Source organism: Equus caballus, chromosome 30, assembly GCF_041296265.1.
Source record: "Equus caballus isolate H_3958 breed thoroughbred chromosome 30, TB-T2T, whole genome shotgun sequence".
Taxonomy (NCBI): Eukaryota; Metazoa; Chordata; class Mammalia; order Perissodactyla; family Equidae; genus Equus; species Equus caballus.
In genome coordinates this window covers 33,695,954-33,723,277 of record NC_091713.1, presented here as the reverse complement: position 1 = coordinate 33,723,277, position 27,324 = coordinate 33,695,954, and the positions used below count along the sequence as shown (strand labels likewise).

Here is a 27,324-nt window from a genome sequence, read left to right as displayed (position 1 = left end):
AAAAGCAAAGACAACAAAGGCAAAAATAAACAAGTGGGACTAAATCAAACCAAAAAGCTTCTGTACAGCAAAGGAAACCATCAACATCATGAAAAGGCAACCTATAGAATGGGAGAAAATATTCGCAAATCATATATCTGATAAAGAGCTAATATCCAAAATATATAAAGAACTCACAGCACTCAACAGCAAAAAACCCCAAAGAATTTGATTAAAAAATGGGCAGAGGAACTGAATAGACATTTTTCCAAAGAATACATACAATGGCCAACAGGTACATAAAAAGATATTCAACATCACTAATTAATAGAGAAATGTAAATCAAAACCACAATGAGATGCTACTTCACACTTCTTAGAACGGCTATTATCAAAAAGGCAAGAAATAACAAGCGTTGGTGAGGATGTGGAGAAAAGGGAACCCTGTGCACTGTTGGTGGGAAGGTAAACTGGTACAGCCACAATGGAAAAGTGTGGAAGTTCCTCAAGAAATTAAAAATAGAACTACTATACAATCCAGCAACTCCATTTCTGGATATATATATAAAGGAATTGAAAACAGAATCTCAAAGATGTATATGTACTCTCATGTTTATTGCAGCATTATTCGCAATAGCCAAGACATGGAAACAACCTAAGTATCCCTTGATGGATGAATGGATAAAAAATGTGATATATATATATATATAACGTATATATACAGTAATATATATATTACAGTAGAATATTATTCACCTATGAGAAAAAACAATTCTGCCATTTGCAACAACATGGGTGGATCTTGAGGGCATTATGCTAAGTGGAAACAAGTCAGACAGAGCAAGAAAAATACTATATGATCTCGTTCATATGTAAAATCCAAAAACACGCAACGAAACAGAAATAGAGAGTAGAATGGTGGTTACTAGAGACTGAGGGGTGAAGAAAATGGAGGGATGTTGTCCAAGCGCATAAACTTTCAGTTATAAGATGAGTAAGTTCCAGGAATCTAATGTACAGCATGGGGTCTACAGTTGACAATACTGGATTATTGTAATAATCATTACTGGAATAATAGTGTATACTTGAAAGTTGCCAGCAAAGTAGATCTTAAAAGTTGTCACCACCAAAAAAGAAATGGTGATTATGTGACGGGATGGAAATATTAGCTAACGCCATGGTGGTAATCAGCTTGCAGTGTGTAAGTGCATCAAGTCAACACGTTGCACACCTTAAACTCACACACGTTCTAGGTCAATTATATCTCAATAAATCAGGAAAAATAAAAGAAAAAATACAAATGGGTTACAGATATGAAGAATGGAATGCAAAAGGTCAACAGGTCTATAATATGACTCCCAAATTTATGCACACAGCTCAGCTGCGTCTCTTGAACTTCAGACCGGAAGATTCACAGTGATTAGTAACTGTACTTGGCTATCCCACTGAACCTTACATTTATTCACTTATTCAATAAACAAATAATTTAAAAATACTATTCACCAAATTTAACGTTTTTTCCCTCAGACCTACACCTGTTCCGAACAATCACGAGGTTTTCCTGCCTCAAGTTTTGTTAATCCAGCCTCTTCTCTAATCCCCCTTTGACCATTTCAGGCGGTGCAGAATGTCCTTTCCTTTTGTCTGTATTACGGCAGCAGCCTCCTCAGTGGGTCTTTCTGGGTCCAGCCTTGCATTTCTTTTAGTCCATCCTCCACATAGAAGCCCAGGTGATGTTTCTAAAGTGTGAGTGTGGTCAGGTCACTTTTCTGTTTGAACCCCTTCAAAGCCTCCCCGTTGCTCTGGGATGAAAAGCCAAGGTCACGGACTTGGCTTACAAGGACTCACTTGTGTTACTTCTACAACCTCAGTCTGACTGTGCTCCCAACCCTCTTCCCGCTCTGGCTGTACCGCACAACCTCTGCAGCTCCTTCTGCCTCCGACACCCTCTACTCTTCCATCCCTCCAGCCGCAGCCTAATACTTGTTTACCTTTGAATCTCAGCTTAGGCTTTGAGACTTTCTTTGACCTTCTGCATCCACCTTTAAGATTGGACAAAATGCCCCTCTCATGTGCCCCTTTACAGCTGGCGCTTAGTTCCATCCTAACACTGACCCAGGAACTGTCTTTCTCTGTCTCTTTACCTGGTACATTCCCTACGAGACCTTCAGCTTGTTGTGGGCAAGCATTGTACCTAATTTGTAGCTGTATTCTCAGTACCCAGTCCAGGGCACGGCACACAGTAGGTATTCATTAAGTATTGGTTGAATAAATCAAAAAAATAACCTAGACAAGTGAAATAGTCCACATTGGTAATAATTTTGGTGGTTGAAAAACATAGATTTCTTTTCTTCACTGGTTTCCTACGTAAATCATTAACCTCAAATTTTATGCATCACCATTTCCAGAAAAGGCTCCATTTTAATTCTGCAAAATTAAACCTCAATAACTTCTGTAAAAAATAACTTCCATTTTAAAACCCAGAAATAGCAAAAGGATCTTTAAACACAACTTACTGAAGGATTTGGAAGGTGAGAGATTTTGGCTGCCCTTATATTTAAAAAATTGTGTATTTAAAAATGGCTTTCACAGTCCTTGGCAAAGAGTAGGTTCTCAATATTGTTACTGAGTTTAATTGTTTCGTCATGCTGCCAAAACACTGATTTCTTCAAACCTCCCTATTTTCCCCACCTCTCTATCCTCCAAAAAGGAAAGTGATGAAAGCTACTCTCCATACCCACACACAAAGGGGGAGGAGGCATGGCCCAAAACAGAGACATAGCCTTGTTTGGTTCAAATGTTAAATCTTAAAAATGAGCAAAATGAAATTATTTTTTTATTCAACTAAATACAGCTTATATTTCAGAAGCTTGGTCTAGAGGCGTTTGTGTGAATTTATGTCATTTAGGTGGGATGGCCCCTCCTTGGAGCCAGGTTGAACTATGGCTAGCTTGGGCAGGGACCATGCGAACCGAGAGTAAGAACAGTCAGGGATGGAGTCAATTCCAGATGTGGCCTAGAGGAATACTTGCCAGAGAGGGGAAGTACATGCAGCCCTGACTTTGACCACACAGGTGTTTGCCTGCAGTGACACAACTGGGGCAAGAGATCACAATTCAGGAAGACCATCGCTTGCGTCTCTGTGTTCATTATGAGGGGGTGGGGTGTGTGTGTGTGTGTGTGTGTGTGTGTGTGTGTGTGCCTGGTTTGTGGACGTCTCATCATGCAAGACACAGTCAAGGCAAACAAAGACAGTTATCAGAAGATGAGAAGTAAAGAAACAGAAACAAAGTTTTTATTTTTCTGTGCAAGTGGAAAAGCCATAGTCACACACAATGCAATCGAAAATACAGATGAATAAAGAGAAAAGGGACAGAATTTTTTGTCTGAAGTCAGATATCTCATGACAAGACATTTGGAAAACAGAAAAGCAATTGACAATTACAGTGACAGCAGAGGCACCAGAATTGTACAGAGAAAGAGACTGTGAGCGATTCTTAAATATATTTGGAAGGCAACATACTACTTTTGGTGTAGCCTGTAAGTATATAATTACAGATGTGTCCAAAAGGGAGTAAATGTAAAAACTGTACTTATGGTTTTGGGCTATCATCTATTTTAGGCTTAAGTCAAATATTTTGGAATGCAACTATCGATGGGAAGGTTTTCCTTGAGTCTCTTGTCACAGAATCTAACTTTGGAACAGATCATCTGAGATCCCAGTGTGGCACATGCTGCCAGGATGCAAGGGAAATGGATGCACATAAAGGAAAGACTTCAAAATTAGTTGCTTCCAGTTTGAAATGACTGCCAGTATTCCACAGGATGTGAATTTGTCACATAAAATCTTCTATTACTATTGAAAAATAAAATTGAATATATTTCCTTTTTCTTATAGTATACTATTTTGTTCTTTCGTTTTGAATGGCATATTTAGGTTTACCTTGGTTATTTCCACAAACAACTTTCTTAAAACAATTGAAACTAAATGAGTGTTGGATATCACCCAGTGGATAAATTACCCTCACATGTTCAAACCAGGGCAGCTCCTAAAGACATGGACACATTTACAAAATGACATCAGGCAGGCTATGTTATTGTAGTTGCTTTCTAGATTAATTCACAGGATCAAACTATTTTCCCTTTAAATGAACACAAATAATGCCTCCTTTGGAAGAGTACGTCCATGCCAAGACATTTAGCATAAATGCTAACATGCCAGTGAAAACAATTAAAAATATTATCAAATAACGTTTTTCCTAATTACTATTTTATATACTCTACTAAAGTTAAGCAAGAATAAATAAATTTTTGCATATCTTATTAATTAATTTACTTATGAACACATCATTTTAGATATATAAAAATCATAATGTCAAATATATGTTGATTATGACAGGTACTATGTTTTTATGATATTTTGGAAAGATACTTCAAGATAAATTTATTTGCAAATTTTAGAAAAGTATGCCTCCAAGAAATTCAAGTTTTATAATATATATTTTTTGGTGTAGGCAGATACAATAGTACTTCTTTTTTATTAAATATGCATTTAATATTTAAATCAAAGAGCAGTTCAAATTAGTCTATTTGATAGAAATGTCAACAAGCTCATAAACTGATAAGCAATTAACAAAAAGTTATTCTATTTGAGTAGAAAGTGTAGCAGGAAAAAGAAATGGAGAAAGGGTTTATCCGTTTTTTTGTTGGAGGAGAGAAGTTTTCAAGGAATCATAAATTATACTGGTGAGGCAAAATTTGAGCAATGATACCAATTATATCAGAAAGTTTCCTTTCCACATGTTTAGGGACTTTGTGTAATTCCCTGCTTTCTCTTTATATCTTTTTTAACTTACCAGAGACCTGGCAACACTTCATTTGAATAGCTATGCATAAAAACATAGATGGTCATAAAAACAGTTTGATCAGTAATTTTCAAATTGTCACAGCATGAGCGATAGATTGGAAGGACAGAATGTTAAACGACGTAGGATCAGGATGTAGGAGGGAAACTTACAAAGTACAGACAAAAATGAAGTGGAGGAGAAAATGCTTTCTTTCTCAGTGGTCATTCAAATACGGAAGCTCTGAGAATGACAACGTATTTGTACTAAGTACACTCAACAATGAGGTGTTTCTGGTTATATTAAGAAGGATATTTTTACATGTAAAGCTAGACTAGGTAAATATTTGATATACTCATAAAGTGCTTGTGATATGCTTAACATAGTCTTGAATTTAATTTTGAAGATGGTTTTTATTTTCTTTTTTAGAGAACTAAAATGAGTCAAGGCCTCTCTCGAAAGTCAACGGCTTTTAAGTGTGGGGCTGTTCCAGTGTATATTAATAATCATCCTGCTCACCCCACTCAACAACTGGCTCATCATTCATGCGCAGAATGAGGTAGGAAAGAAGCTGGAAGAGATTCTGCCAGAGCAGGAGAGACACATAGAAGGAGAGGCCGCTTACGTCTATCTCACAGCGTTCGCCGGCAAAGGCCACATCACAGAGGCACTGGAATCTGTTGAGAAGGTCCTGGCAGAGGCCTCCGTTGAAGCACGGATCAGAGGCGCACTCATCAATGTCCTTTTCACACCTTGCAAACAAACAGAAACAGCAGAGACCGAGGTCCCCGTTGAACAAATTGACTGTGAAATGTGGGAAGAAAAAATTTGCCTTCTCTACTTCGAACATATAGTCTAATTGACCAATCCCCACACACTTCACATGTACTTGACAATGACGGAGGTGGTCCTCAGAATTCCTTTAACTAATTTTGGTTTTAATGGAAATAATTTGTACACGTACACATGCACATAAACACAGTTAATTAGAATGAGAAAATGGGTGCAAATATTTAGAAACCAGGAGAAAACAGGGCCATGAAGAAACCAGCTTCTCCCTCAAGAGCGTTAATGGCTTTGCCACCTTGTGGAAGTTCATTTTACTGGGGGCACCCAGGACCCACGAGAGCGAGGCTGTATTTTGCCAGCCTGGAGTCTACAGGGCGGACTCACCCTCATGCTGTTGGGATTCTGAGGCATCTGTTTAACAAAAAGCAAGAGTAGATAATTAAAAGATTTCACTTGCCAATAAATCTGTTTCATAGCTAAGCATAATTTGTGAATATTCAGATGGAATGACTTTCAAAGGCCAATTTTTCCAAGACAAGTGATATCAGTTCTAAGGTAAATTGAAATTTTTCTCTTCTCTAGGAGGAAACTGTTGTTTTTCACCTAATTTTCCACCAACAACTGTTTTTCTGTATATCCACTGATTAGTTCTCCCATCATTCATTCAGTCATCCATTGAATATTTATTTAGCACTCACCATGTGTAAACCCTCTGCTAGGCCCTAGGACAGAGCAGTAACTATGGCATCTCTTCTGCTTTGGGAAATTCACATAAAATCTTAGCTTCGAGAATTTCTAAGGAGCAGTTTACAATGCCGAAGTCTAATGTAAAGAATTTTTTATTCCCCACCTCCCCAAAGCTAAAACTTGCATAGATCATTGACCACCAGGCTCAAAATGAAAGGGGATGAGGTGGTGGATGGGGCAGCGCCAACACAAGATATAAAAGAAAAAAGGATTTCTTCCCAGAAAAACAGTTCCTTATCCCGTTGGATACCAAGCATAGTTGAAACATTTTGTTTTCCTTTTTTGGCTTAGGCTTCTGGGCTGGAAGACTTCTCTGATTAGAGCTGAGCCAAACTTGACAACCCTCAGAAGCCTGCCAAGCACTCTCTGTCCTGGGTGGGCCAGAGCGTTCGCACCATCCATCATCTACAACCTGCCAGGATGACACTCCAAAGTTGGAGGTTTAACTAGACAGAAGAGAAGGCAATTTGTTAAAGGACAGCTTTTCAGTCTCTTTGGATGTTATGGAAGTCACGTGCCCCTTGGCCTTGGGAGATTGCCTGGTATTTTCTAGTCTCCCTCTGGCTATTCTTTCTCAATTTCTTATCTGTTTCTCTTTTGGCCTAAATAGTGTACAACACATACACATTCATTATAAACATTATTGGAGCTTTCATTAGAGGTTAATTAATAGAGGGAAAATCAAAATAAATAATTCCATTACCATGCAGTGAATTAACTAATGATGGGTAAGGACTTTGAAAGTACAGAATCTATGGAACACGTGTTCGCTATTTCAGACATCCATTTGCAGCAGAGGAGTTTATCCAGGTGAAAAGACTCCTGGGAGAGGAAAGAGAACTTTGTGCTTCCTTTTCTTACCACATTTCAAATCAATAATTTGAACTTAAATGCCAGATATATATACTTTTTTAGCAAATAAATGTTGGAGAAAAGGGAAATGTTTGTTGTAAATAGAGACAATGTGTGAGTAACAGAGAAAAATAATCCAAGACTTTAGATGAGTTCTATGCATGTGTCATTAAGCATTAATGTGACATTAAGCATTAAACTGTGACACTGAGGCAGGAAGTAATCAGAATTTAAATCCAGATAAAGAGTTGTGCAAAATTTAGGACAAGGAAATATTTGCAATATTTTGAAGATGTATAGAGTTGGAGGACAACTGAATGGTCTCTGTGTTAAATAATATATTGCATGATAAAAATTGGTGCAACGAAAAGCAGAGATGACTCAAGGCTCTATCCTTCCGTGCACATATATGCTTGGCCTGGCTGTGCCCCTTAGTGCCAGCCACCGAGAGCAGGCTGTAAAAGCTTGAACTAGACTGGTCACTGAATGTTGGAGGGTGAAATGCAGGTGTGTCCTAGATTGCCTGCTGTTTTCTAAAAATGGCACAGGAGCTGCATCTGTGCGATGCCAAGAGAGCCAGCTGAAAAAGAGAAAACTCAAATTAATCTCAGCTGTAGTTGTCATGGAGCACAAATATACCCATTATTTTATTAACTACCCTTTCGGGAAAAATTAATTCAGTCAAAATCTCTTTTCCAAAAGTGTTGGACTTTAACTTACGTTATTCGTTTAACATAGCAGTTTGATCAGAGATCAATGTCTTACCCTGCATGGTCCATGAGATGGAGGAGCACTTCTATTATTTTCTTTTAATTGTTGCAAGCAAAGACTTATTCATACATTTATTCCAGCACATCCAATAGATGCGCAGAGGCTTGGAAGACACCTCAGCCTACTGCAGCATACATTTGGATTGCCACTTGTCACCTAACCTCTCAGCCTCAGTTTACACAAATGCAAAATGGAAATACTAACAATTAGAGATAATATTTGTAAGGGGCCTGGCATAGTGCTCAACAGGTCCTTGACTATTATCTGCTTCTCTAATACATTTATCCCGTAGAGCCCTGGTTTTTCATCATTTTGGTGACATTGATTCCTTTTGAGAATCTGATAAAAGCTAGGGAGTGTAAGCCCTTTTTACCCTTGACCTCATCTTCAGCCAGTCAAATGCATAACCAAATTTGCCTGTGTTATCAGCACATCACAGACCATCTGAAGCCGTTGACCAACTCCACGTCAACAATCCTGCACCAGGCGAAGAAGGGTTGAAGGGTCTCTTTGGGAACGGCAGACTCACATGGATGAGGTGTGTATACTTTTAGGGGTCTAGGTAATTCTATGAAGCAATCTTTTAGGTTTATTCTATTTTAGTTCAACAGGGACCACATTTGCAACATGTGCTACAGTTAGTGGGAAAGAAAGATGAATCCAGAAGTACTTATGAGAAAAAAATTTCACATTTTACATTTTTCAAAGACATATTTCCTTATTTGCAGTCTTGGCTAATAAAGCGTTCTTCACTTTGACCTAAACCATAATTTTTCTTCTTTTTCATTGTTTGACTCTGGCTGGACCTCTATTTCAGCCTAGATTTTCCTATGGGAACTGAGATGAAAAATTAGCAGAGAAAGAAACTTTGAATGATCCCGCTGTTCTTCAGCTCACCATTTTCTTCTATAGAGTTCTAACGTGACTCACCGTTCCCCAGTGAAACCTGGCCGGCACACACATTTGAATCCACCCGGGAACTCTGTGCAGCTGCCTCCATTGTAGCAAGTGAGGTTTGTCTGCTCATTCCCACAGACTGTTGCGGGTAATCTGCTGTGTCTGGAGAGAGAAAAGAAACAGCCACAGCTGTTCATCTTGTTCATCTCATTCAAGAAAACTTTTTGGAAAGGTTCGTATATGTAGTCAATGCCAAACTAATTAAATACTCAGGCTGGCTGAGCTATAGATGCTTAATTGTGCTGCCTTAGACAAGAGTCACTTTCTCAGTAAACAGCTCCTGCTGGAGGGCGCTGTAACAAGCAAGCCTATACATCTTCCATTTCTACCCAGTTTCCATTGGTGAGATAAGATCTATGCCACAGAGTGGCAGTAAATTTAGCGTTGGAAAGAAACTTGCGATAACTAGATTTGCTGCTGCTTTGCCAATAAATCAACACAGGCCATAGGAAAATTGCATCTCTGTAAAGGCCGGGAAAGAAAGGACAGCACTCCGGTGCCCAAGAACTCCTGTGACTTCTCCGTTGGCTTTCAGAGCTGAACTCCAGCTGCCCTGCCGACAGTTGTTGCTCCCTATCTAATAATTCATAGCTTAGCAGAATGCAAACCAAATGCTGTCCAGGAGCTTTGTGTATAGCACTCAGTGGTAACTACACGTGAATTCAGAATGTCTAACAACAAACCTGTATATATTAAGGAATGCTTAGAAAAGCGTGAATGAATTGTTAGAAGCTAAGCAGGACTTTATTGCAAGACAAAATCCAGTGGTATGAATAGACTGATTAAAAAGATTTTAAAGGTGCTATTCAGGTACTTTGACACCCTGTGCATGTGCATGGTGTCTGGTACGTAATTAATATTCAGGAAATAAAAGATGGATGTAATTTTGTCCTGTTGTGTATGCTGCAGCTAATATGGAGAAAGCAGCCTATATGATAGTAATGATGGTAAGTGTGTCTCTTCCCATAAGAGCTAATCAATTCCACTTTAAAAAGAAAAAATCATAAGGACTTTTCAAAAGAGCCAAAAATGTCAACCAGCTTTGAAAGAGGTCAATTAGCAATGCAAATATGAAGCTTTGTATACATCTTACATTTAACAAACAATTTTTGAATCTCATTAGAAGGGACTTTTGAGAACTTTAATCTTTGAGAACTTGACTTTGATGAATTAGGCAGAAAAAAAATACTGAAGAACTAATTACTAGGGCATAGACGTTTATTTGACTTATCCAAAGTGACCATGGCAGTATTATTAATTTTGATCCTGAATGTCTTTCACTTTTAAACAGGCAGTTTACATATTGGCAAATAAGTCGGCTAACCCATGAGAAGCGACATCTTACTGGAATGTCAACACTTAGCACATAACACTGTGCTTTGCCTTCATAGGCTCTGAACAACAATAAATGTTGTGGAGATACATCTTCTTAGAGGTTCGGCCTCATGTTGTGTCTGCTAGGAGATTCATCCAATTGCGGTCCCACCTCTGAATTACTGTAATGTCTACAGGCCACCAGCCCACTCTAGGTGTTCTTGCCAAAGTCCTGGAATATATTGCTTGTTAATAATAACCTTCTCACCTCCCCATAATGACTAAATTGTTTAGTGAATTTAAAACAAGTATAAGTTACAAAAGCAATAATGAATTCTGCTTACGTGGAAATGTTGAAAAAAATGTGACTTAGTAGGAAAATATTCATTCTTGTTTCTGCTTATATAACATGAAATGGAAGTCATTACTAGAACTAAAATACTGCTTTTGTAGTTTTAGAAAAAGTTGTGAAATACTTTGAAATGGGCAAAATAGATCACTGGGTATTCTTTCAATGGAATGCTGGGTGTTATATAAAGGACCCTTTAATATGATCTGATTTTGTGGTGTGTATGCGTTAGATTTTCTTTACTAAGCTATTTTACAACTCTGTAAGTTGTAGAAAATGATATTAATACAAATGGACCTTACTCATGGAAATGCAAATGAATTTATCTGTAGTGATACAATTGATTATCACACTGCAGAAAAGACGGCTTCAGATACTAATTTCGTTGCCCTCTAGGACGTTGAACAGTTTTACATTTATTGGTAAATTCATTTCCTCATCCCTATTTATATAGATATATTTATATATCTATATAAATATGTATAATTATAAATATAATAATTAGATTGTCCTTTGAACTAGTTTTTACATCTTACTGGTTGCCCTCATTAATTAATGACAAATAAAATCATCAAAACATGTTCGTTTACATTTGTCTGAGAGTCATGATATCACCTTTTTGAAATTACACTTTAACATAATCTTTTCATGATTTTACAAGATTTACCTGCCTGAAATAACCCAGGGTGCTGTTTTAGGGGTGAGAGTCATGCTCCCTCCAATGATACTAAAATTCAGCTTTCGTATTTATTGTGAAAGTATTTGTTTCTTGAGGCCTTGAGGCCGTCAGACTCTGGGGTGTAGTTCACGAGACATATTCTAACAAAGATGACTGAGAAAATATTTTGCTCCAAGTTTGGCCAAAGCACTACCATTCTTCCTTGTACAACATCCCAGCAGGTGAGATCCTGTCTTTACATGACCAAGTTGTGATGGAAGTGCCCAACGTGACCCCTGTTCAGTGCAGCCCATACATGCATACCTGAGGGGAGAGCTTTCCAACTTGACAAGGAATTGTAGAGCATAGCTCCAAAGACCAAGTTTTATATGAATGTCGTGCTCACCTGCAAAATTTTCCTGTGAAATTTCCAGAGCAGCGGCAAGAATAGCCATTGGCGTCACTGATGCAGGTGGCCCCATTTGCACACTGGTGACTCCGGCAGTTGTCTATAAACGCTTCACAGTTCACACCGGTGTATCCAGGCTCACACTTGCAGTGATAGGCTGCAAGTCTGTCTGAGCAGTTGCCATGGATACAGGGGTTTGAAAAGCATTCATCGATGTTGAGTTCACACTGTGTCCCTGACCATCCCAAGGGACAGGAACAGTGGTAAGAGCTATAGATGTCTTCACAATCTCCTCCCTGTAAGCAAGGGTTGGAGTTGCAGGCATTTAACTGCAAACAGCCAGTAACCACTGAATTTACAGAGGTTTTCAGAAACTGCTCTTGCTGAGGTTTCTTAATGAAACCACGGACATTTTCAAAGTAAGAGAGATAAATGCCACCGATTTCTATTGTACTTAGACACCCTTGCAGGCCCTGCATATTGTCACTAGCTCGGTGACCCACATAAATGTCTGTATTATCCTTCAGAAAGTTGAGGCTTCCAGTAGCAACTGCACTGGTCACAAAAGGTGTTTGGTTGTCCACTTCCATTTGCCACCTGGAGGCCTGGGCCAGTGGGTCTGTCATGGAAAGACTCACTTGATGCCATATACCATCGTTCATTGACTGCACACTTGTCAGACTCAGCATATAAAAACTGTTGCCACTTTGCAATTGAAATAATAATCTGGAATCTCGAATGCTAATACTAAGGAATTCAGGCTCCTTCTCTGCATGCAATATGATCCCGCTCGCATCCCTTGTTCTGAAGCCAAATGTGATATTGGTGAGTTCTCTGGTAATATTCCCATTGCTTCTGAATAATATCTCACTGCTTTGTCCATTAAAAACAGCATTTGCAGTACCTAAAGAGACAAGGCAATATCAATCACCAACTTTATGAAATCTGTAACATTTGCTTAATTATCTTTACTAATATTAATGATCGTCACCTTACTACCATCGTGTATTGATTGATATAGGTGAGGCACTGTGATAATCACCTTTATATTATTTCTAATACAGAATTCTTGAATCCAGATTTATTATTATTATCATCCCCATTTTATAGAAGAAGAAATCGAGACTCACAGAATTTAAGTAATTTCCTTGTGTCATATGGCTAATAAATAATAAAGCCAGAATGTCAAGCCTGGATGGCCTGATACCAAAACCCAAACCATATATTTCTTTTCCATCGAAATCCTAATACATGCCAATATTTATTTTAGATTTGCCACCACATTATCCATTTTATACATAAAGAAACTGAGCACAAAGGAATCACAAATCTAGCTATGGTGATGCAGTAGACGAACAGTGGAGTGTGGCTTCTGATGAAGCTGACCAGAAGGCAGTTACCCAAATGGCTGGTTAACCTACCTGGCAAACTCCAATTATGTGTCAAGCTACCAGTTCTGTGCCTTAACCCAGGTAGCTTCACCTGGCTGGGCAAAATTATACAACCACAACAATTGCTCTACTTTATGCCCACATATTGTATGTGACCGCAGCACTTCTGGGCAATCTTACTGCATTTTTCTATTGAATTGTTTTTCCATGTCTACAAGACCATTCACAGCTTGCTCTATCTCTTAAAATTTCTAACCCTTTCTTAGCTTATGATCTCCTTTGATGCTTTCTTAAGAAAATAGGAGTGATTAAGAACTGCTTCAGCTGGGGTTGGCCCCGTGGCTGAGTGGTTAAGTTCGCGCTCTCCGCTGCAGGCGGCCCGGTGTTTCGTTGGTTCAAATCCTGGGCGCGGACATGGCACTGCTCATCAGACCACGCTGAGGCAGCGTCCCACATGCCACAACTGGAAGAACCCACAACGAAGAATATACAACTATGTACCGGGGGGCTTTGGGGAGAAAAAGGAAAAAATAAAATCTTTAAAAAAAAAAAAAAGAAAGCTGAGGCTTTCAATTCAAATTATAAAAAAAAAAAAAAAAAAGAACTGCTTCAGCTTTCCGCCTAATCCGCAAACCTAACAGTATCTGGGTCCACTCTGCTTTCCGTTCTGTTACAATGGACGCATTGTCCTTCTTCTCCTCTCTAAGATAATAGAAAATATATATATTTGCTCTCTGCCCCTGGTTCCTGACACAGGGCTCCTATAAACTTTGTAAATTCCTGAGTGATAAGAGCATCACAAGCATCTTTTGTTCCATTGAGGTGACTCTGGGCAGGCTCCCGAATGGATCCTGGATGAGGGCTGGTCACCAGAGAGAACAAGCCATGATTAAAAGCTTGGAATTTTCAGCCCTTCATCAAAATCCCACAAGTATGGCGTTTGAAGAGCTTCCAGGTGGGCGAGCACATCCACACTGGGAGGGCAACACACCCCAACTCCATGGGGACCGAAGCTCCTGTGCTCAGGACCCTCCCAGCCCTTGCCCTATGGCTATTCATCTGTATCCTTTATCATATCCTTCAATAAACTGGTCAACGTAAGTAAGAGTTTCCCTGAGGTCTGTGTGCCTCTCTAGCAATTAATCAAACTTGAGGAGAGGATCGTGGACACCTCAGATTTAATGCTGACCAGTCAGAAGTACAGGTGACAACCTGGATTTACGATTGGCATCTAAAATGGGGTAGAAGCCGTCTTGTGGGACTGAGCCCCTAACCTGTGGGATCCGATGTTACCTCCAGGTAGACAGTGTCAGAACTGATTAAACTGAATTAAAATGTAGAGCATCCAGCTGGCGTCACAGGATTGCTTGGTGGGGGAAACCCCCACACGTCTGGTGTGAGAAGTGTTGTGAGTGTGGTGGCAGTGTAAAAGTGAGAGAGAAACACACAGGAGAGGGAACTAGATTTTCCTTCTTCAGGTGAAAAGCCAGGTTTTTCCAACACACCATCCACTTGATCTTGGCCAAAAGGCTGAGAAGCGATACAACGCACCATCCAGTGTCAACCCCTCCAGTCATGCACTGGGTCCCATTCGTTTTCACTTTTTTCGACGTTGTGCCTACATTTAACTTCTTTCTGTTCTACATCATTTTCTTTCCATTTTTGTTGTTTCCCATCAGCGTACAAATATGCTGCAATTGCTCTAATCTTAAAAAAAACCACACCCACAAATCCCCAAAGCACTACTCTGACCTCCCCCTCCCCCTTGCTTTCTTATTTCTCTATTCCTTTTCCCAGGAAAACTTCTCTAGAAAATTTTAAATTCTCATTGTCTCCACTTTCTCATCTCTCATTTTCTTTTTAATACATGCCACTCCACCTTTCGTTCCAGTCACTTCACTGAAACCACTCTTGTCAAGGTCACAATGACCTTCATGTCACTCAATCTAGCCATCAATTCTCTATTCTTGCTTTCTTCCACCTTTTGGTAGAAAGTGACATTAAAACACTGTCTCTCCCTCACTTGTGGGGCATCACACCCAACCACCAACGCTTCTTTTATAGACTTTTCTAATTATTTCTCAGTGTCCCTGCTTCTCTTGCTCTGCAGATCAATATAACAACCACCCCTTATCTCAAGACCTCACTGGTTACCATCACATCTAGAAAGAATTCCTAAATCTTAGATGTGGCTTACAAGTGTTTATGAGATCTCACCCCCGACTAGCTCCCCAGTTCCATTTCCTACCACTGTCTTTCTCATTCACATGCTACTGTCACAAAAACTTCTTGCTATTCCTTGAAGACAGGAAGCCTGTTCCCCAAACAGACCTTTTACACTTGCTGTTACCTATTCTTCCCCCACATCTTCCCATACCTGGCTCTTTCTCAAGATAATATGTGCTCAAATGCCACCTCCTCCGAGAAGCTTTCCCTGACTGCCCAAGTTAAAATAGCTTCCTCTCTGAATCCACTCTCTATTTCATTACTCAGCTTTATTTTCTTCATAGCATTTTATAACTATGTGAAATTATACTGTCTGTCTGCCTACTTGTTCCTTGTCTGTCTTTCCGCAGTGGAACATGAACTTTATGAGATTAGGGGCCTCCTCTGTCTAGGTTATCACTAAATCCCTATGCCCAGAATATTTCCTGACACACAGCAGGTGTTCAGTAAATATTACTAAAGGAATAATCTATAGAAACAACTCAATCCTTAATTCTGGAAAATGAGATAATGATTAGAAACCACAGCAGGAGAAAATTCAAGTTTATCCTTCAAGTGTATTATTTGACTGGATTAAAATTTCACTTGACTTTATTGCTTTTGACCGTTCTGTCTTCTCCACCAGGTTTGGGGCTGGGATTAGGGAGGAAAAGAGCAACAAGGGTCTCATTATGGGTCTTTAAATAAAGGTTAAAATGACAATCTCTTTAGCTCTCCAACTCCTAAAGGAACAATCCTGTCTGTGATGCTGTATAGATTCATTTTACTAACACTGCTGAGCACACTGACATCACTTCTTGTGATCTTGGAAAGAACAACAAGACACATAACATTTATACTTCATGTTTTCTTCAGGGAACTTTATCATAATAAACATGCCTGTATCTAAGGTGGTTCTAAATTTTTAAACCTTGGTTTTCTGACAGATGGAGAGATAGAGATGACTAAAGTCCTGAAGGCAAATTCAGGGTCACGTATGAGCCATACTCTCAAGAGCACGTCATTCTATTAGACCTAATCTTCTCTTTAGATCTTATTTGAAAAAAAATACAAGAGGGAAAATTATGCAAGTAGCAAAAGGGAATTCTAGGGTTCACACTTGTCGATTAGGAAAAATTCGCCCCTCCCATTGATTTACATTTTCTCTCTGCATTAAGATAAGTCACAATTTTAAAAAATGTTATTGAGACTTTCCAGGAGTCAGAGGCAGACTTTCTACCCTTTCTGTAGGAGGAATACAGTAGCAGTGAACTCATTTCTTTCTAAGACGTGTGTCCAAATCCTAAACTGCTTCTTGTGTAGACTGAAGGGCAACGGGCATCAGTGGTGTGGTTCTTGGACTGCTACTGTTTTTAGAAATCCTGTTCCTTTCTTCTCCGTGAAAATGTTCAAAATGATGTACACCCGTTTGTAGAACATTACTGGGACTCACAACTTTAGCATTTCCACCAAAATATTAACAATACAATGAATAATTAATAAATTATTTTAAACAGTATTTAAACAGTATTTTAAAAAGTAGTTCAGAGGTAGAAAAATGGGAAAGGTTGAATTTAAAATTCCGTGCCATATTAGAAGCCAGATTACATTCTTTACATCAATTCATTATATTTTATATGTGTGTATAGTATATATTTCTCAAATATGAAACATAAAAGTGGATGCATTCTTCTAGAAATCTTCCCCAATTATATATACCATGCGACACATCTTACATATCTTTTTTTTTTTTCCTGAGGAATATTGGCCCTGAGCTAACATCTGTGCCAACCTTCCTCTCTTTTGCATGTGGCTCACTGCCACAGCATGACCACCAACGCATGGTGTAGGTCCATGCCTGGAAACTGAAGCCTGGGCTGCCAAAGTGGAGAGCGCTGAACTTAGCCACTAGGCCACAGGCTGGCCTCCCTCTTATATATATTTTTAATATATGTTTTTGAAATATACCAAAAAAAAAAGTAAATATATTCCTCTGTTTGCCTCAGTCACTTTGGGACTCAGTCTAAATAGGGTGTTGGTGATATTAGGTCAGCCTATCCTCTATTTCCATTCTATTATTTTAGTGCAATGTTTTCCAACGTATTTTACGCATTTTTTTAATTGTACACAGATAATGTACTTAAAATCTAGAGTAGTTAAGTGAAAATATTGAGTTAGTTTGAAGAAAAATAAAAGTTAATTTATTCATTTAACAAATATTTATTGACAACTTCCTATGTTTGGCATTAATCAAAGCGCTAAGATTCATGTGAGAAACCAAACAGGAAATTTTCTTTCTTTTTGAAACTTATATTCTAGTGAGGAAAGAGATGATGAACAAGACAACAACCACATGTACAACAAAACACGACAGAGTGACAAGAGATATGAAAAAAAATAAAGCCAGGTAAGAAGGCATTTGGGTAGAGAACTGAATGAAGTGATGAAGGCAACCTGTGAAGCTCTGGGTGGAGATAGTTCAGGATCGAGGTGGTGGTGGTGTGTGGGAGTTTGGCTGAATGGGGTAAAAGAAAGAATGGAGTAAGACATCACAGGTATACTGGGGACAACTCTTTAGAGGGTTTCTCCCACTTTACAAGGAAGCAGAAAAATGATGGAGATGGGAGTGGTCAATGAAAATTTTTCATAATGAGGAAATGTGACAATATGTTTATGTGCTGATGGAAAAACTGATGATTCTGGAGAGTGAGAAAAAAATTTTAGAAACAAAATTTTTGAATAAGGGGAAGAGATTAGAAGTCAGTGCAAAGAGTTGGCTATTGATTGGACTGTGCATTATTTGAAGTAGGAGAGAAGGCAGAATATAAATAACCATGTGGTTAGTATGAGGATATGTCAAAGTTGTGAAGATAGTATTCAAATTGCTAACATTTGGGAAACCGTATTCTGCAGTACTGAAGATGGGCAGGAACACGTTTCAGATTGAGGGAAATACTCATAGCAAACATTAATTCGGTGCCTAGTATGTTGGGCTTTTTACACATAATGTCATATAAACATCACACACACAAATTTGTCTACCTATAAAGTAGATATTTCATCTCTATTTTATGAGGAAGCTTTAGATTATGGAGATTGCGTGAACTGCCGGAGGTCTCATAGTTAATCAGTGAGAGTGTGCTAACACCAGCACACTCACTCTGTCTTCCCAATGAGAGGGAAGAAAAGACGAAGACTACCTGGTTAATTCTTTCTTCAGAAATTAGCTTTAAATGATCCAGGATCTAGGTTTGGTGTTGCTATGATCTCCATTTCCCACCCAGAAACCCAGGGCAGGATGAGGCATGAGGCCAATCTGCTTTATCACACTACTTGTTTTAGGGGAGACAATCACAGGTTTCTTCAGAAAGCTGCTTTTGTCTGTATTCTTCTTTGGACTAATCGAAATGCTCAACTTACTTGGCTGGATGATAGGTTTGAACTCTACCTACATTCAAATCCTTGAGGCACCAACTGGCACTGGGCTCCTGAAGGACATGGGCTGAGTTCGCACCACTGAACATCTTCACAGGCTTTCCCAGCTGTGTTCGCAGGGCAGGAACATGAGAAGTCATCCCAAAGGGAATAGCAAACACCTCCATGGTGACAGGGATTGGACTGAGCAGAAGAGAAATCAAAGGTATAAAAAATATCGGCAACTCAAAATGGACATGGTGAGGCAAGACCCCGTATCTATTGTTTTCAATGCTAATTTCCTATGTATCTACATTTTAAACTTTTTATACCAATTGGTTATTAAATGGAATAAAACTTACTGCTTCTATTGTCAGCTCTTTTGTAAAAGAGAAAGAGAGGGAGAGAGAGAAATAGAGATAGAGATAGAAAGAGATAGAGACAGAGAGAGAGAGAGAGATGGAATGAGAAAGAGAAATAAAATTGATCTATGACACAAGGAGGGTTTTAAAAGGTATAATAATATTCCCTGTAACTTACAAATTACCAGGAACTTTCCATTACACTAATTATCATTGGAGGTAGATATTATTACTCATTTTCACTAATGAGGAAACTGAGGGCCTCTTGATGCCCAAGACCCTCTCACAAAGTCAAACAGTGAAGCTTGGTACCCAGATCCTCTGGGTCCCACTACAGGATCACCTTCAGTTTCTCTGCCTCTGAATCAGAGACATACTATTATTATTTGTGTCCTCACAAGGTTTCTCACAAAGTATTTGAAATGACAGTACTTGAATAAGAATTTCTGAAAGTTTAGACTGTATGCATCCCAGTTCCACCATTAACATGTGATTTAGGCTAGTTACAAAATCTTTCTAAACTTCAGTTTCCTTATCTATAAATCATGTAAATGGGGATAACAATGTCTGCTTTACTCATAGTCCTTCAACAAAATTAAATGGATTGATCCATGCAAAATCGTTCCTGGCACATTGGAAGGCTCCTATTGTAAAGTTACAGTGATTCAATTTTGCATATTTAGAAGAAAGGCCAGTGCATGGCAATAGTCAGAGCTCAATAAATGTTTAATGGCTATAAATGTGTTTCCTTCTTTTCCTTTGAAAGGTCATGCAGAACTGACAAATTCACACATTTAAGTAGCTTTTAGAAGAGCATACAAAATATATGAAGTAAAGCATGGGCTCTGAGAAATTATATTTCAGAGAATTTCAAATACAACTACCAGAAGGAAGTTACTTCTCAGGTTTTCACTCTTGACTTATAACAGAAGTTCAATGTTCTTGATAAAGTTAATGGTATCTTCCAAAAAGAGTTAATTCAGTCAAAACTCTGGGACACCATTAAGAATTTTGGAACTAAAATACAATTATTCTTGAGTAATCTGGTTGTTGTGTGAGTTGGAGAAGTGTGTAGATGGAGTTATTTTGGCTAAGTAAATAGACCATGATGCCAATAAGGCCAAGGCCATATTTTTGTGGCTCAATATAAATCCCCCAGTCTTGCTGGGAAAATATTGATGAAGTATTATTCTATAGCTAGTGGGTCAGAAACATCATCTTCACATACAAAGAAGGGTTATAATAAATTATCTACTTAATAAAATAGAACTTTAGCATACAATATGGACATAGCTGGTCTGAATAAGCCTACCTTGCACATGTCGTCTCCTGGACATCCTTGAGTCACATTGACAAGAATTGGATTCCGGGATGCATTGCTCGTTGAATTTGGGAAGAATTCCAGATTTTGGTTGTTTAATCTTATATCTTGGATACAGCCTTTGAAGAATCCACCATTGACTTCAGTCTCTTGTCTGTCAGGCAGGCCACCAATGTAGATGACATCTCCTCTTTGGATGTTCCAAGTAGGAGCAGAAATAAATCCTAGGTTTTGTGAAGACTGATACAGTTCAATTTTATTTGGCTTGATTTTCAAAGATATTAAGTGGATATTTCCATCACTAAGCACAAACTTTACGACTAATTTGGGGGAACTTGGATTCAGCATTGCTAGTCTGCCATGCTCTAGCCAAACACGGATGAATTGGTAAGTGCTGTTTCCCAAAGCTAGAAGTAAGCCTGACGGTCGATGTGTTCGAACAAACATGGAGAGGGTGAAGTTCTCTCCGTAACTCTTGTCAAGATTAAAAACAGCATATCCACTGGAGTCATCTTGGCCAAATCTGCCTGCCACATACTCTTCAATGTCAAAACAGAGGAGGAGAAATAAAGAGGACATATCTTAAGACTCACAAGTAAGAAGAGGCAGAAGATGAATGTATATACATATACACATGTATACATACACACAAACTCATACATACATATTTTTTTAAAGTTCAGGCCAGCCTTCTTTGATAGAACAACAATTTGTCCTGATTTTCTGAACTTCTGAGTTTACTCTATTTAAAAATAACTACACTTTGCTTTATAGTTTATAGTGAGGTATGCTGATTACCAAAGAGAAAGAGAAGATTTCTGCACTGGTAAACTTATGAATCTCTCCTTCACTGCCCTCAAAATGGGGGGCTTAAAGGTGGACATTCAGATGCTACTGTGTTCCAGCTTGGTGGAAGAAATTTGGGGGCAAGAGGTCTTCCTGCAACATTTGTAAGCAGACTATTCAGGCAGTCATCATCTTTGCTATTTGGGAGCATGCTCAAGCAAATGTCGTTAAACCTAATTTTTCCTTTTAAAAGACAGAAATCAAGAATTACATTCATAAATCGTCTTTTGGGATGATACCCCTAATAATAATGAGGCAGTTGAACAAAGGAAGAGGAGAAGTCTTCCTTCCGTGGTCCCAGCTGGGAGGACAAGCATGAGATGCAGAGAAGCAGGGACAAAGCTGAGTAGTGAACTCGCCCAGCATTTCCTGTGGTCAGAGAAGTTAGTGATGCACTGACATGGCAACACTATTGATGTGGGTAATCTCAAGAAAACTCTAGAGAAGCATAAAAATGAACCCTGTCCAACCAAAGCATTGATGATATAGTAGGAGCAAAATTTCTTATCCTCCTAAAGCTTATATTCCAGTTGGTGGGCGATAGACCAGACACAAACAAAGAAGCAAACTATATATAGTATATATATAGTGTCTAGTATATAGAGAGAATATATAGTATGCCAGGTGGTGATAGGTTCTTTGGTATAACATAAGTGAAACAGAGAAAGGGAATAGGGAGAGCTGAGAGTAGGAGTGGAGTTATAATTTCAAATGAAGTGGTCAGGGAAGAACTCTCTGAGAAAGTAATATTTGAGCAAAAACCTGAATAAAGTAGAGATAATATTGTAGAAATTCAAGAGAGAAATGATGGTGGCTTGGATGAGTGGTAACGGCGAAGATGGTGAGAAGCGGTCAGATTTTGGAAATATATTGAAGGTGGAACCAACAAGATTTTCTGGGACAAATTCATCTCCAAGATTTTTGGCCCAACCATCTCGGAGAATTGAGTCTCCATTTGCAAGGATGGGGAAGAAAACAGGAGGAACAGATTTGGGGGAGAAAGTGGGAATCCATACTAAATTTGAGATGCCCTATTAGATAGCAAGTTGGAAATGTCTAGTAAGCAGTTAGATAGAGATGTTCAAGGGAGATGTTCTGGGCTAACTACAATAACTTTGGATTTGTTATTGTAAATATGGTATAAAGCCACAAGACAGGATGAGATCAAGAAGAGAGTGAATATACAGAGAGAACAGAAGAGGTCAGGAGCTGAGCCCTTAAGCACTAGACATTTGAAGGTAAACGAGATGACAAAAGAGGAGGCACTGAGATAGAAGGAGAACCAAGGAAGAGTGATGTCCCATAAACCTAATGAGGACAGAGTTTTCCGGAAGAGGGAGTGTTCAACTGTGTTAACTGCTACTGAGAGATCAAGTAAGATGAGGACTGAAAATCGACCATTGAATTTTGTAATCTAGAAACCACTGATGAACTTGACAAGAACGTTGTCTTAAAGATATTGCCATCTTCAAGTTTTTACATCCCAATCATAACGAGAAAAAAAGAACATATTTCATGATGTTCAAATGTCACAGGCCAGCTGAAGTTTGGGCAAAGGTAAGACATAGTTAGTTTAGTTGAACTCTAGTAAACCTTGCTTAGGCAGCCATCTAGGTTTGAAGACCTCTCGCATAAAAGGCTACATTTGCACAACTCTGACTTGATTTCCTACAGGAACATTGCATTTTAAATATTCATTTGGAGACCACCTGCTCCAGGCAACTACAGGTAACTTTCAAAGTGTACTGTTAGATAAAATAACCTGTTTGAAGAGGTAAATGTCTCTGAATACACTGCAGCAGTTTCATGGGATAAAATGCTTAATAATAAAATGTGGCTCTTGAAGCTTCTGAGATTTAAGAATATGCACAGAATCACTCCACCTCTGGGATGGTGGCGGTCCCTGCGAGTCATCCTAGGATGCCTGTAGCATCACTTTGTGGATCCAGAATGCAGAGCTGTTTTTTTCTTAGAAGCTTGACTCTCCAGCAATTGCATTCTTCTTCAGAAATCACAAGCAAGTAGTTAGAATGTGTGATTTGCTATGTGACTTCAGAAACACCTGAAGCCACATATGACTTGTCCATGGACGTGGAAGGGATGATTCTCATAGGTGTTGCTGATATATCACAAAAGGGGCAATAAATACAGATGGAAAATCACTTCAAGTTTTAACGATTGATGGAATACAAGAAGGTGAAATTTATTAAGAATAAATAAAAGTCACCTAGGTTTAAGTGTACCTCATTGCTTCAGGGTGGAAGAAGCAGGACTCTGTGGCACTATGAGTGAGAATGACTCAAAGTGAGCCAATCATGGAAAGTGGCTGCCAAAAGATTTACGTTACATTAGGCTGCAGAATAGAAGACCAGAATGTCGGATGAGGGAGGTTATAGTCATGTGTCTCTCTCTCCATCTTCGGGCATATCCAAGAACCAGATAAGCAAATTTATTCCAAAGCAAGTAAGCAGCTGATGAAATGTCTGAAAACTGTCATATGGAAAATATTAGAAGAAACTGGGTATGTTTAGCATGATAGATGTGATGGCTTAGATGACCCAAGAAACTTTTCTTCAAATAGTTGTGTTCTCAAGAAGAAGAGATGTAAGATTTATACTAGTATGGTTGCAAGACTTACAATGCTGCCAATGAATGAAAGCTAAAGATAATCATATTTTATTTCAGCATAAGGAAACAACTTTGGGGGAAGTTCTGACAAGACAGAGTTAGCGAGTTCTTCACTCCTGAAGGTGTGTAAGCAGAGGTTTGAGCCACTGCACTTGGCTAGCACAACCGTGTAAAAAAATCAGTGATGGAGCGAAGCTCCTTCTAAGAAAGAGGAATTCTAAAGGGATAAGATTCTCAGAGACTAGATGCATGACTGAAGATAAAATTTATGTAAATTGTCTCTACAAATCAAATATTCTCTAGAAGGCAAGAGGTCGGTGACACATCTATTCTGAACATTATCTTGGAAGCTCCATGTTCTTATACAGCCAACACAAGAAGATATGATGAGATAAACTTTCAGACAGTTCTGGGAACTAAGCTTTGAGAAATCGTTTGCAGAACTCTCCTTATTGAGACATTTGGTTATTTTAAAAAGAGCAACTTTAAAACATGGCAAGTCCCCATGTCTTTCATGTTTAGTCAGCCAACTATATCCTTTAGCCAGTCTGCTTGTTCATTGCAATGTGTACCGTGACTGAGAAACATTGAGCCAAGAACATGAATTGGGTGAAGTCTGTCTTTGTACGTTTTGGTCTATCTCCTCCCTCTTGAACACATGCATACAATGACAGAAAGACTCCGCGTTCTCATTACAGCATGTAAGCATCTTTTGTAATGCGAGTAAACTCCCCCTCAAACATTCCTCATAGAGAACAGCAAATACAGAATATTTTAATTTTATGACTTATAGATGATATGAAAAATATAATTTTCCCTAAACTTTACTGAGAATTTCCAGAAAGAAAAGATTTTCCAGAACTTCCTCCCCATAAAGACATCTTTCGAAGCCAAGCATTTTCATGAGGGTTAAACAGTTTTCAATAGTGTGGGGGAAAATAAGGAAATTAAGGCAGGAACTTGGTTTAAAAACTTTGTGATTGTCCAAGTTGGAAAAAATAAATGAAAGAAAACCAGAACCCACTGGACTGGCATCTCTTGAATCTATTCACCAGGACAGCTAGCATCACCGTGGTCAGTATTAACTTCATGGGTCACTGCATCTGGAAGCCAGTCAAAATAAGTCAGCATCTGTTTGTTATTTTGTATATGTAGTAAAAATATTACCTTGGGTCAATTAAATTTTTCTTCAAAAAGTGAACATTGCCCCAGCATAATTTCCCCTTTTCTCCTTTAAAAAACATCACAAAACAACTTGCCATTTCATGTAAAATATTACATAGAACTAGTAGATGCCATACCTCATTGTCAAACAGGTCCATGATTTGTAATGAATATTGTGGTGAAGGCTGGAGACCCAGGCATAGCTTCTAATAATTCTCAGCCATTCGTACATGGGGTAAGGGATGGGCTAAGACTGGTTTTAATTTTACTTCATATAAAGCAGAGAAGACTATTTACCAGATGTTGTCCTATTTCAAGTTACTCTAAAATCTTGGGGTAAATTACAGCTGAACTTCAAAGCAGTCTGTTGCAATTACCTCTCAGACGTTTTCAATGCATGATAATAATAATAAAGAGAAACGAGCATGTATTGGTCACTATCAACAGCAATCTCTGGAATGACGTGAAGTTAGGGATTTTGGAATATATTTCAAGCTGTGATTCGCTAGAGAAATTAGATGAGTTAGTTTACGGCACCTACCAAGTTTTACTGTTGTTACTTTCCACACTTTATTTCTTTTTTTTTGTCTTAAGCCATTTAGGTAGATATCTACTTTCTTCAATGCAAGCTTCGAAAATATACCTTTGAGTAAAATAGGTGATTTATAAAAGTGCTAACCTTGAGCCTGATTTTGGAGCAAGTGTGAATTGCATAGAAAGGAGGGCAAGGAAGTAAAATACTTACTAAGAATCTACTGTGCACAAAATGTGGTGCTAGTATTTGGCATTGACTAGTTTCATGTCTAACAGTCCTTTTTTTCTCAAAAGATTCTCTTTCAAATAAGATTTACAATCAATTTCTGATGCACAACAAATGGTAATATCATAATAGCATTTGTAAACACCAAGATGAAAATCCATTTAGATAGGAGCTATGGGCTTAATTTTTACTTCTCTGCATGAGTGAAACCCTGGTGTCCTATGAATGCACTCAAAATTAATTAATGCACATCACTAACCACTTGTTTTCTCTTATCAGTAGGCAACTAGCAGCAGAAGTCCTGAGGGGTCATTATGTTTCATAACAGATAGAGGCAGACTAGCTGTTTCTGTTACTGCTCTACTCTGAGGCATAGCACTCCTGGGAGCTCAGCCTTATCTCACCTTTCAGACAGTTCAGGCCTCCATAGGGCCTGTGGCAGTCGCATTGGTAACTAAGCCACAAGTTGGTACAGCGTCCTCTATTTTGACAAGGCTGGCTTTCACACCAATCCTTTCTCATACAGCCTGGCTTGATGTTTAAGGATGAGCCAGATGAAATATTCTCTGGGGTAATATGATTCGAATCAATTTTAATGTCTTGGAGACAGCCTACAAAGGAAGGCGTGGATGGTCTATTATAGATGTTAAGCAGAGCAACACCATTGCTGTTCATTCCCATTGGTAAACCACCCAAAAAGGAGTTTGGAAAAGCACATATGGATCGATCCTTTCCAAATGGGGAAGGAGCTTTAGTGATGCATTTCTCCTTACAAGAGTCGTCCAGTAGAGTAAGGGTCACAGTGTCTGCAAACACCACCTCCACTGAATGCCATTCTCCATCGCTGGTGTTGTGGGAAATGTACAGAAGCACCTTTGACTGGTTATTGACTTGAACTGATAAGTGAATGTAGCCACTTAGCAACTCCAGCATTACAAACATGTCCCCGTCGCCTCGGAGAAGTAGAAGTGCCATTGGCTGAACAGTCTGAAACTTGAGGGCTATGCTACACACTGAGCCCTCGGCTGTAACTGAGCCACTTGTGACCCCCAGGAAGCCATTGCCCTCAAAAGAGAGGGTGGTGACAATTTCACACAGTGACCCAGTATAGCCAGATGGACATAGGCAGCTGAATCCATGCTGGCCATTTTGGAAGTGAGGGATGCATATTCCATTATTTAGACATTGGTGATGGGTACAGCCCAGGAGAATATCAGAACAGTCTCTTCCTCCATAAAATGTTCCAGAACGGTTATCAAATGGGCAATGGCAAGTGTAATTTCCAGGCAAGTTCTCACAAGTACCACCATTTTGGCAAGGATTTGAAGAGCATTCATCGATGTCTTCTTCACAGAAGATTCCTGTTAAATAATAAAGAATAGGTTGAAATGACATATATTCAGATCAGAAATAGAAGTTTCACATAATTGTTATGTGTAATCTTGTGGAAGTGAAGAACTAGCTCAGGCTTAGGAATGGAGTGAAATGTGAATAGTTATCGAGGGAAGCTAAAATCGATTTATCATTCTGCGCATATTGTGCAGAAAAGTGCAGTCTTGGCAGAC

General features: G+C 38.8%; 1 protein-coding gene across 1 annotated transcript in view; it reads right to left on the bottom strand.

Annotated features, from left to right (window-relative positions):
* The window catches only part of CRB1 (crumbs cell polarity complex component 1), a 198,547-nt gene that overhangs the window by 28,122 nt on the left and 143,101 nt on the right, over nucleotides 1–27,324 (bottom strand). Inside the window, exons 6-11 of the mRNA XM_005608035.4 lie at nucleotides 26,164–27,120; nucleotides 20,353–20,900; nucleotides 18,717–18,882; nucleotides 11,666–12,572; nucleotides 8,912–9,040; nucleotides 5,448–5,574 (exon numbers count right to left, since the gene is read on the bottom strand). Of these exons, the coding sequence (XP_005608092.3) occupies nucleotides 5,448–5,574; nucleotides 8,912–9,040; nucleotides 11,666–12,572; nucleotides 18,717–18,882; nucleotides 20,353–20,900; nucleotides 26,164–27,120 (2,834 nt within the window). The remainder of the gene's footprint in view (nucleotides 1–5,447; nucleotides 5,575–8,911; nucleotides 9,041–11,665; nucleotides 12,573–18,716; nucleotides 18,883–20,352; nucleotides 20,901–26,163; nucleotides 27,121–27,324) is intronic.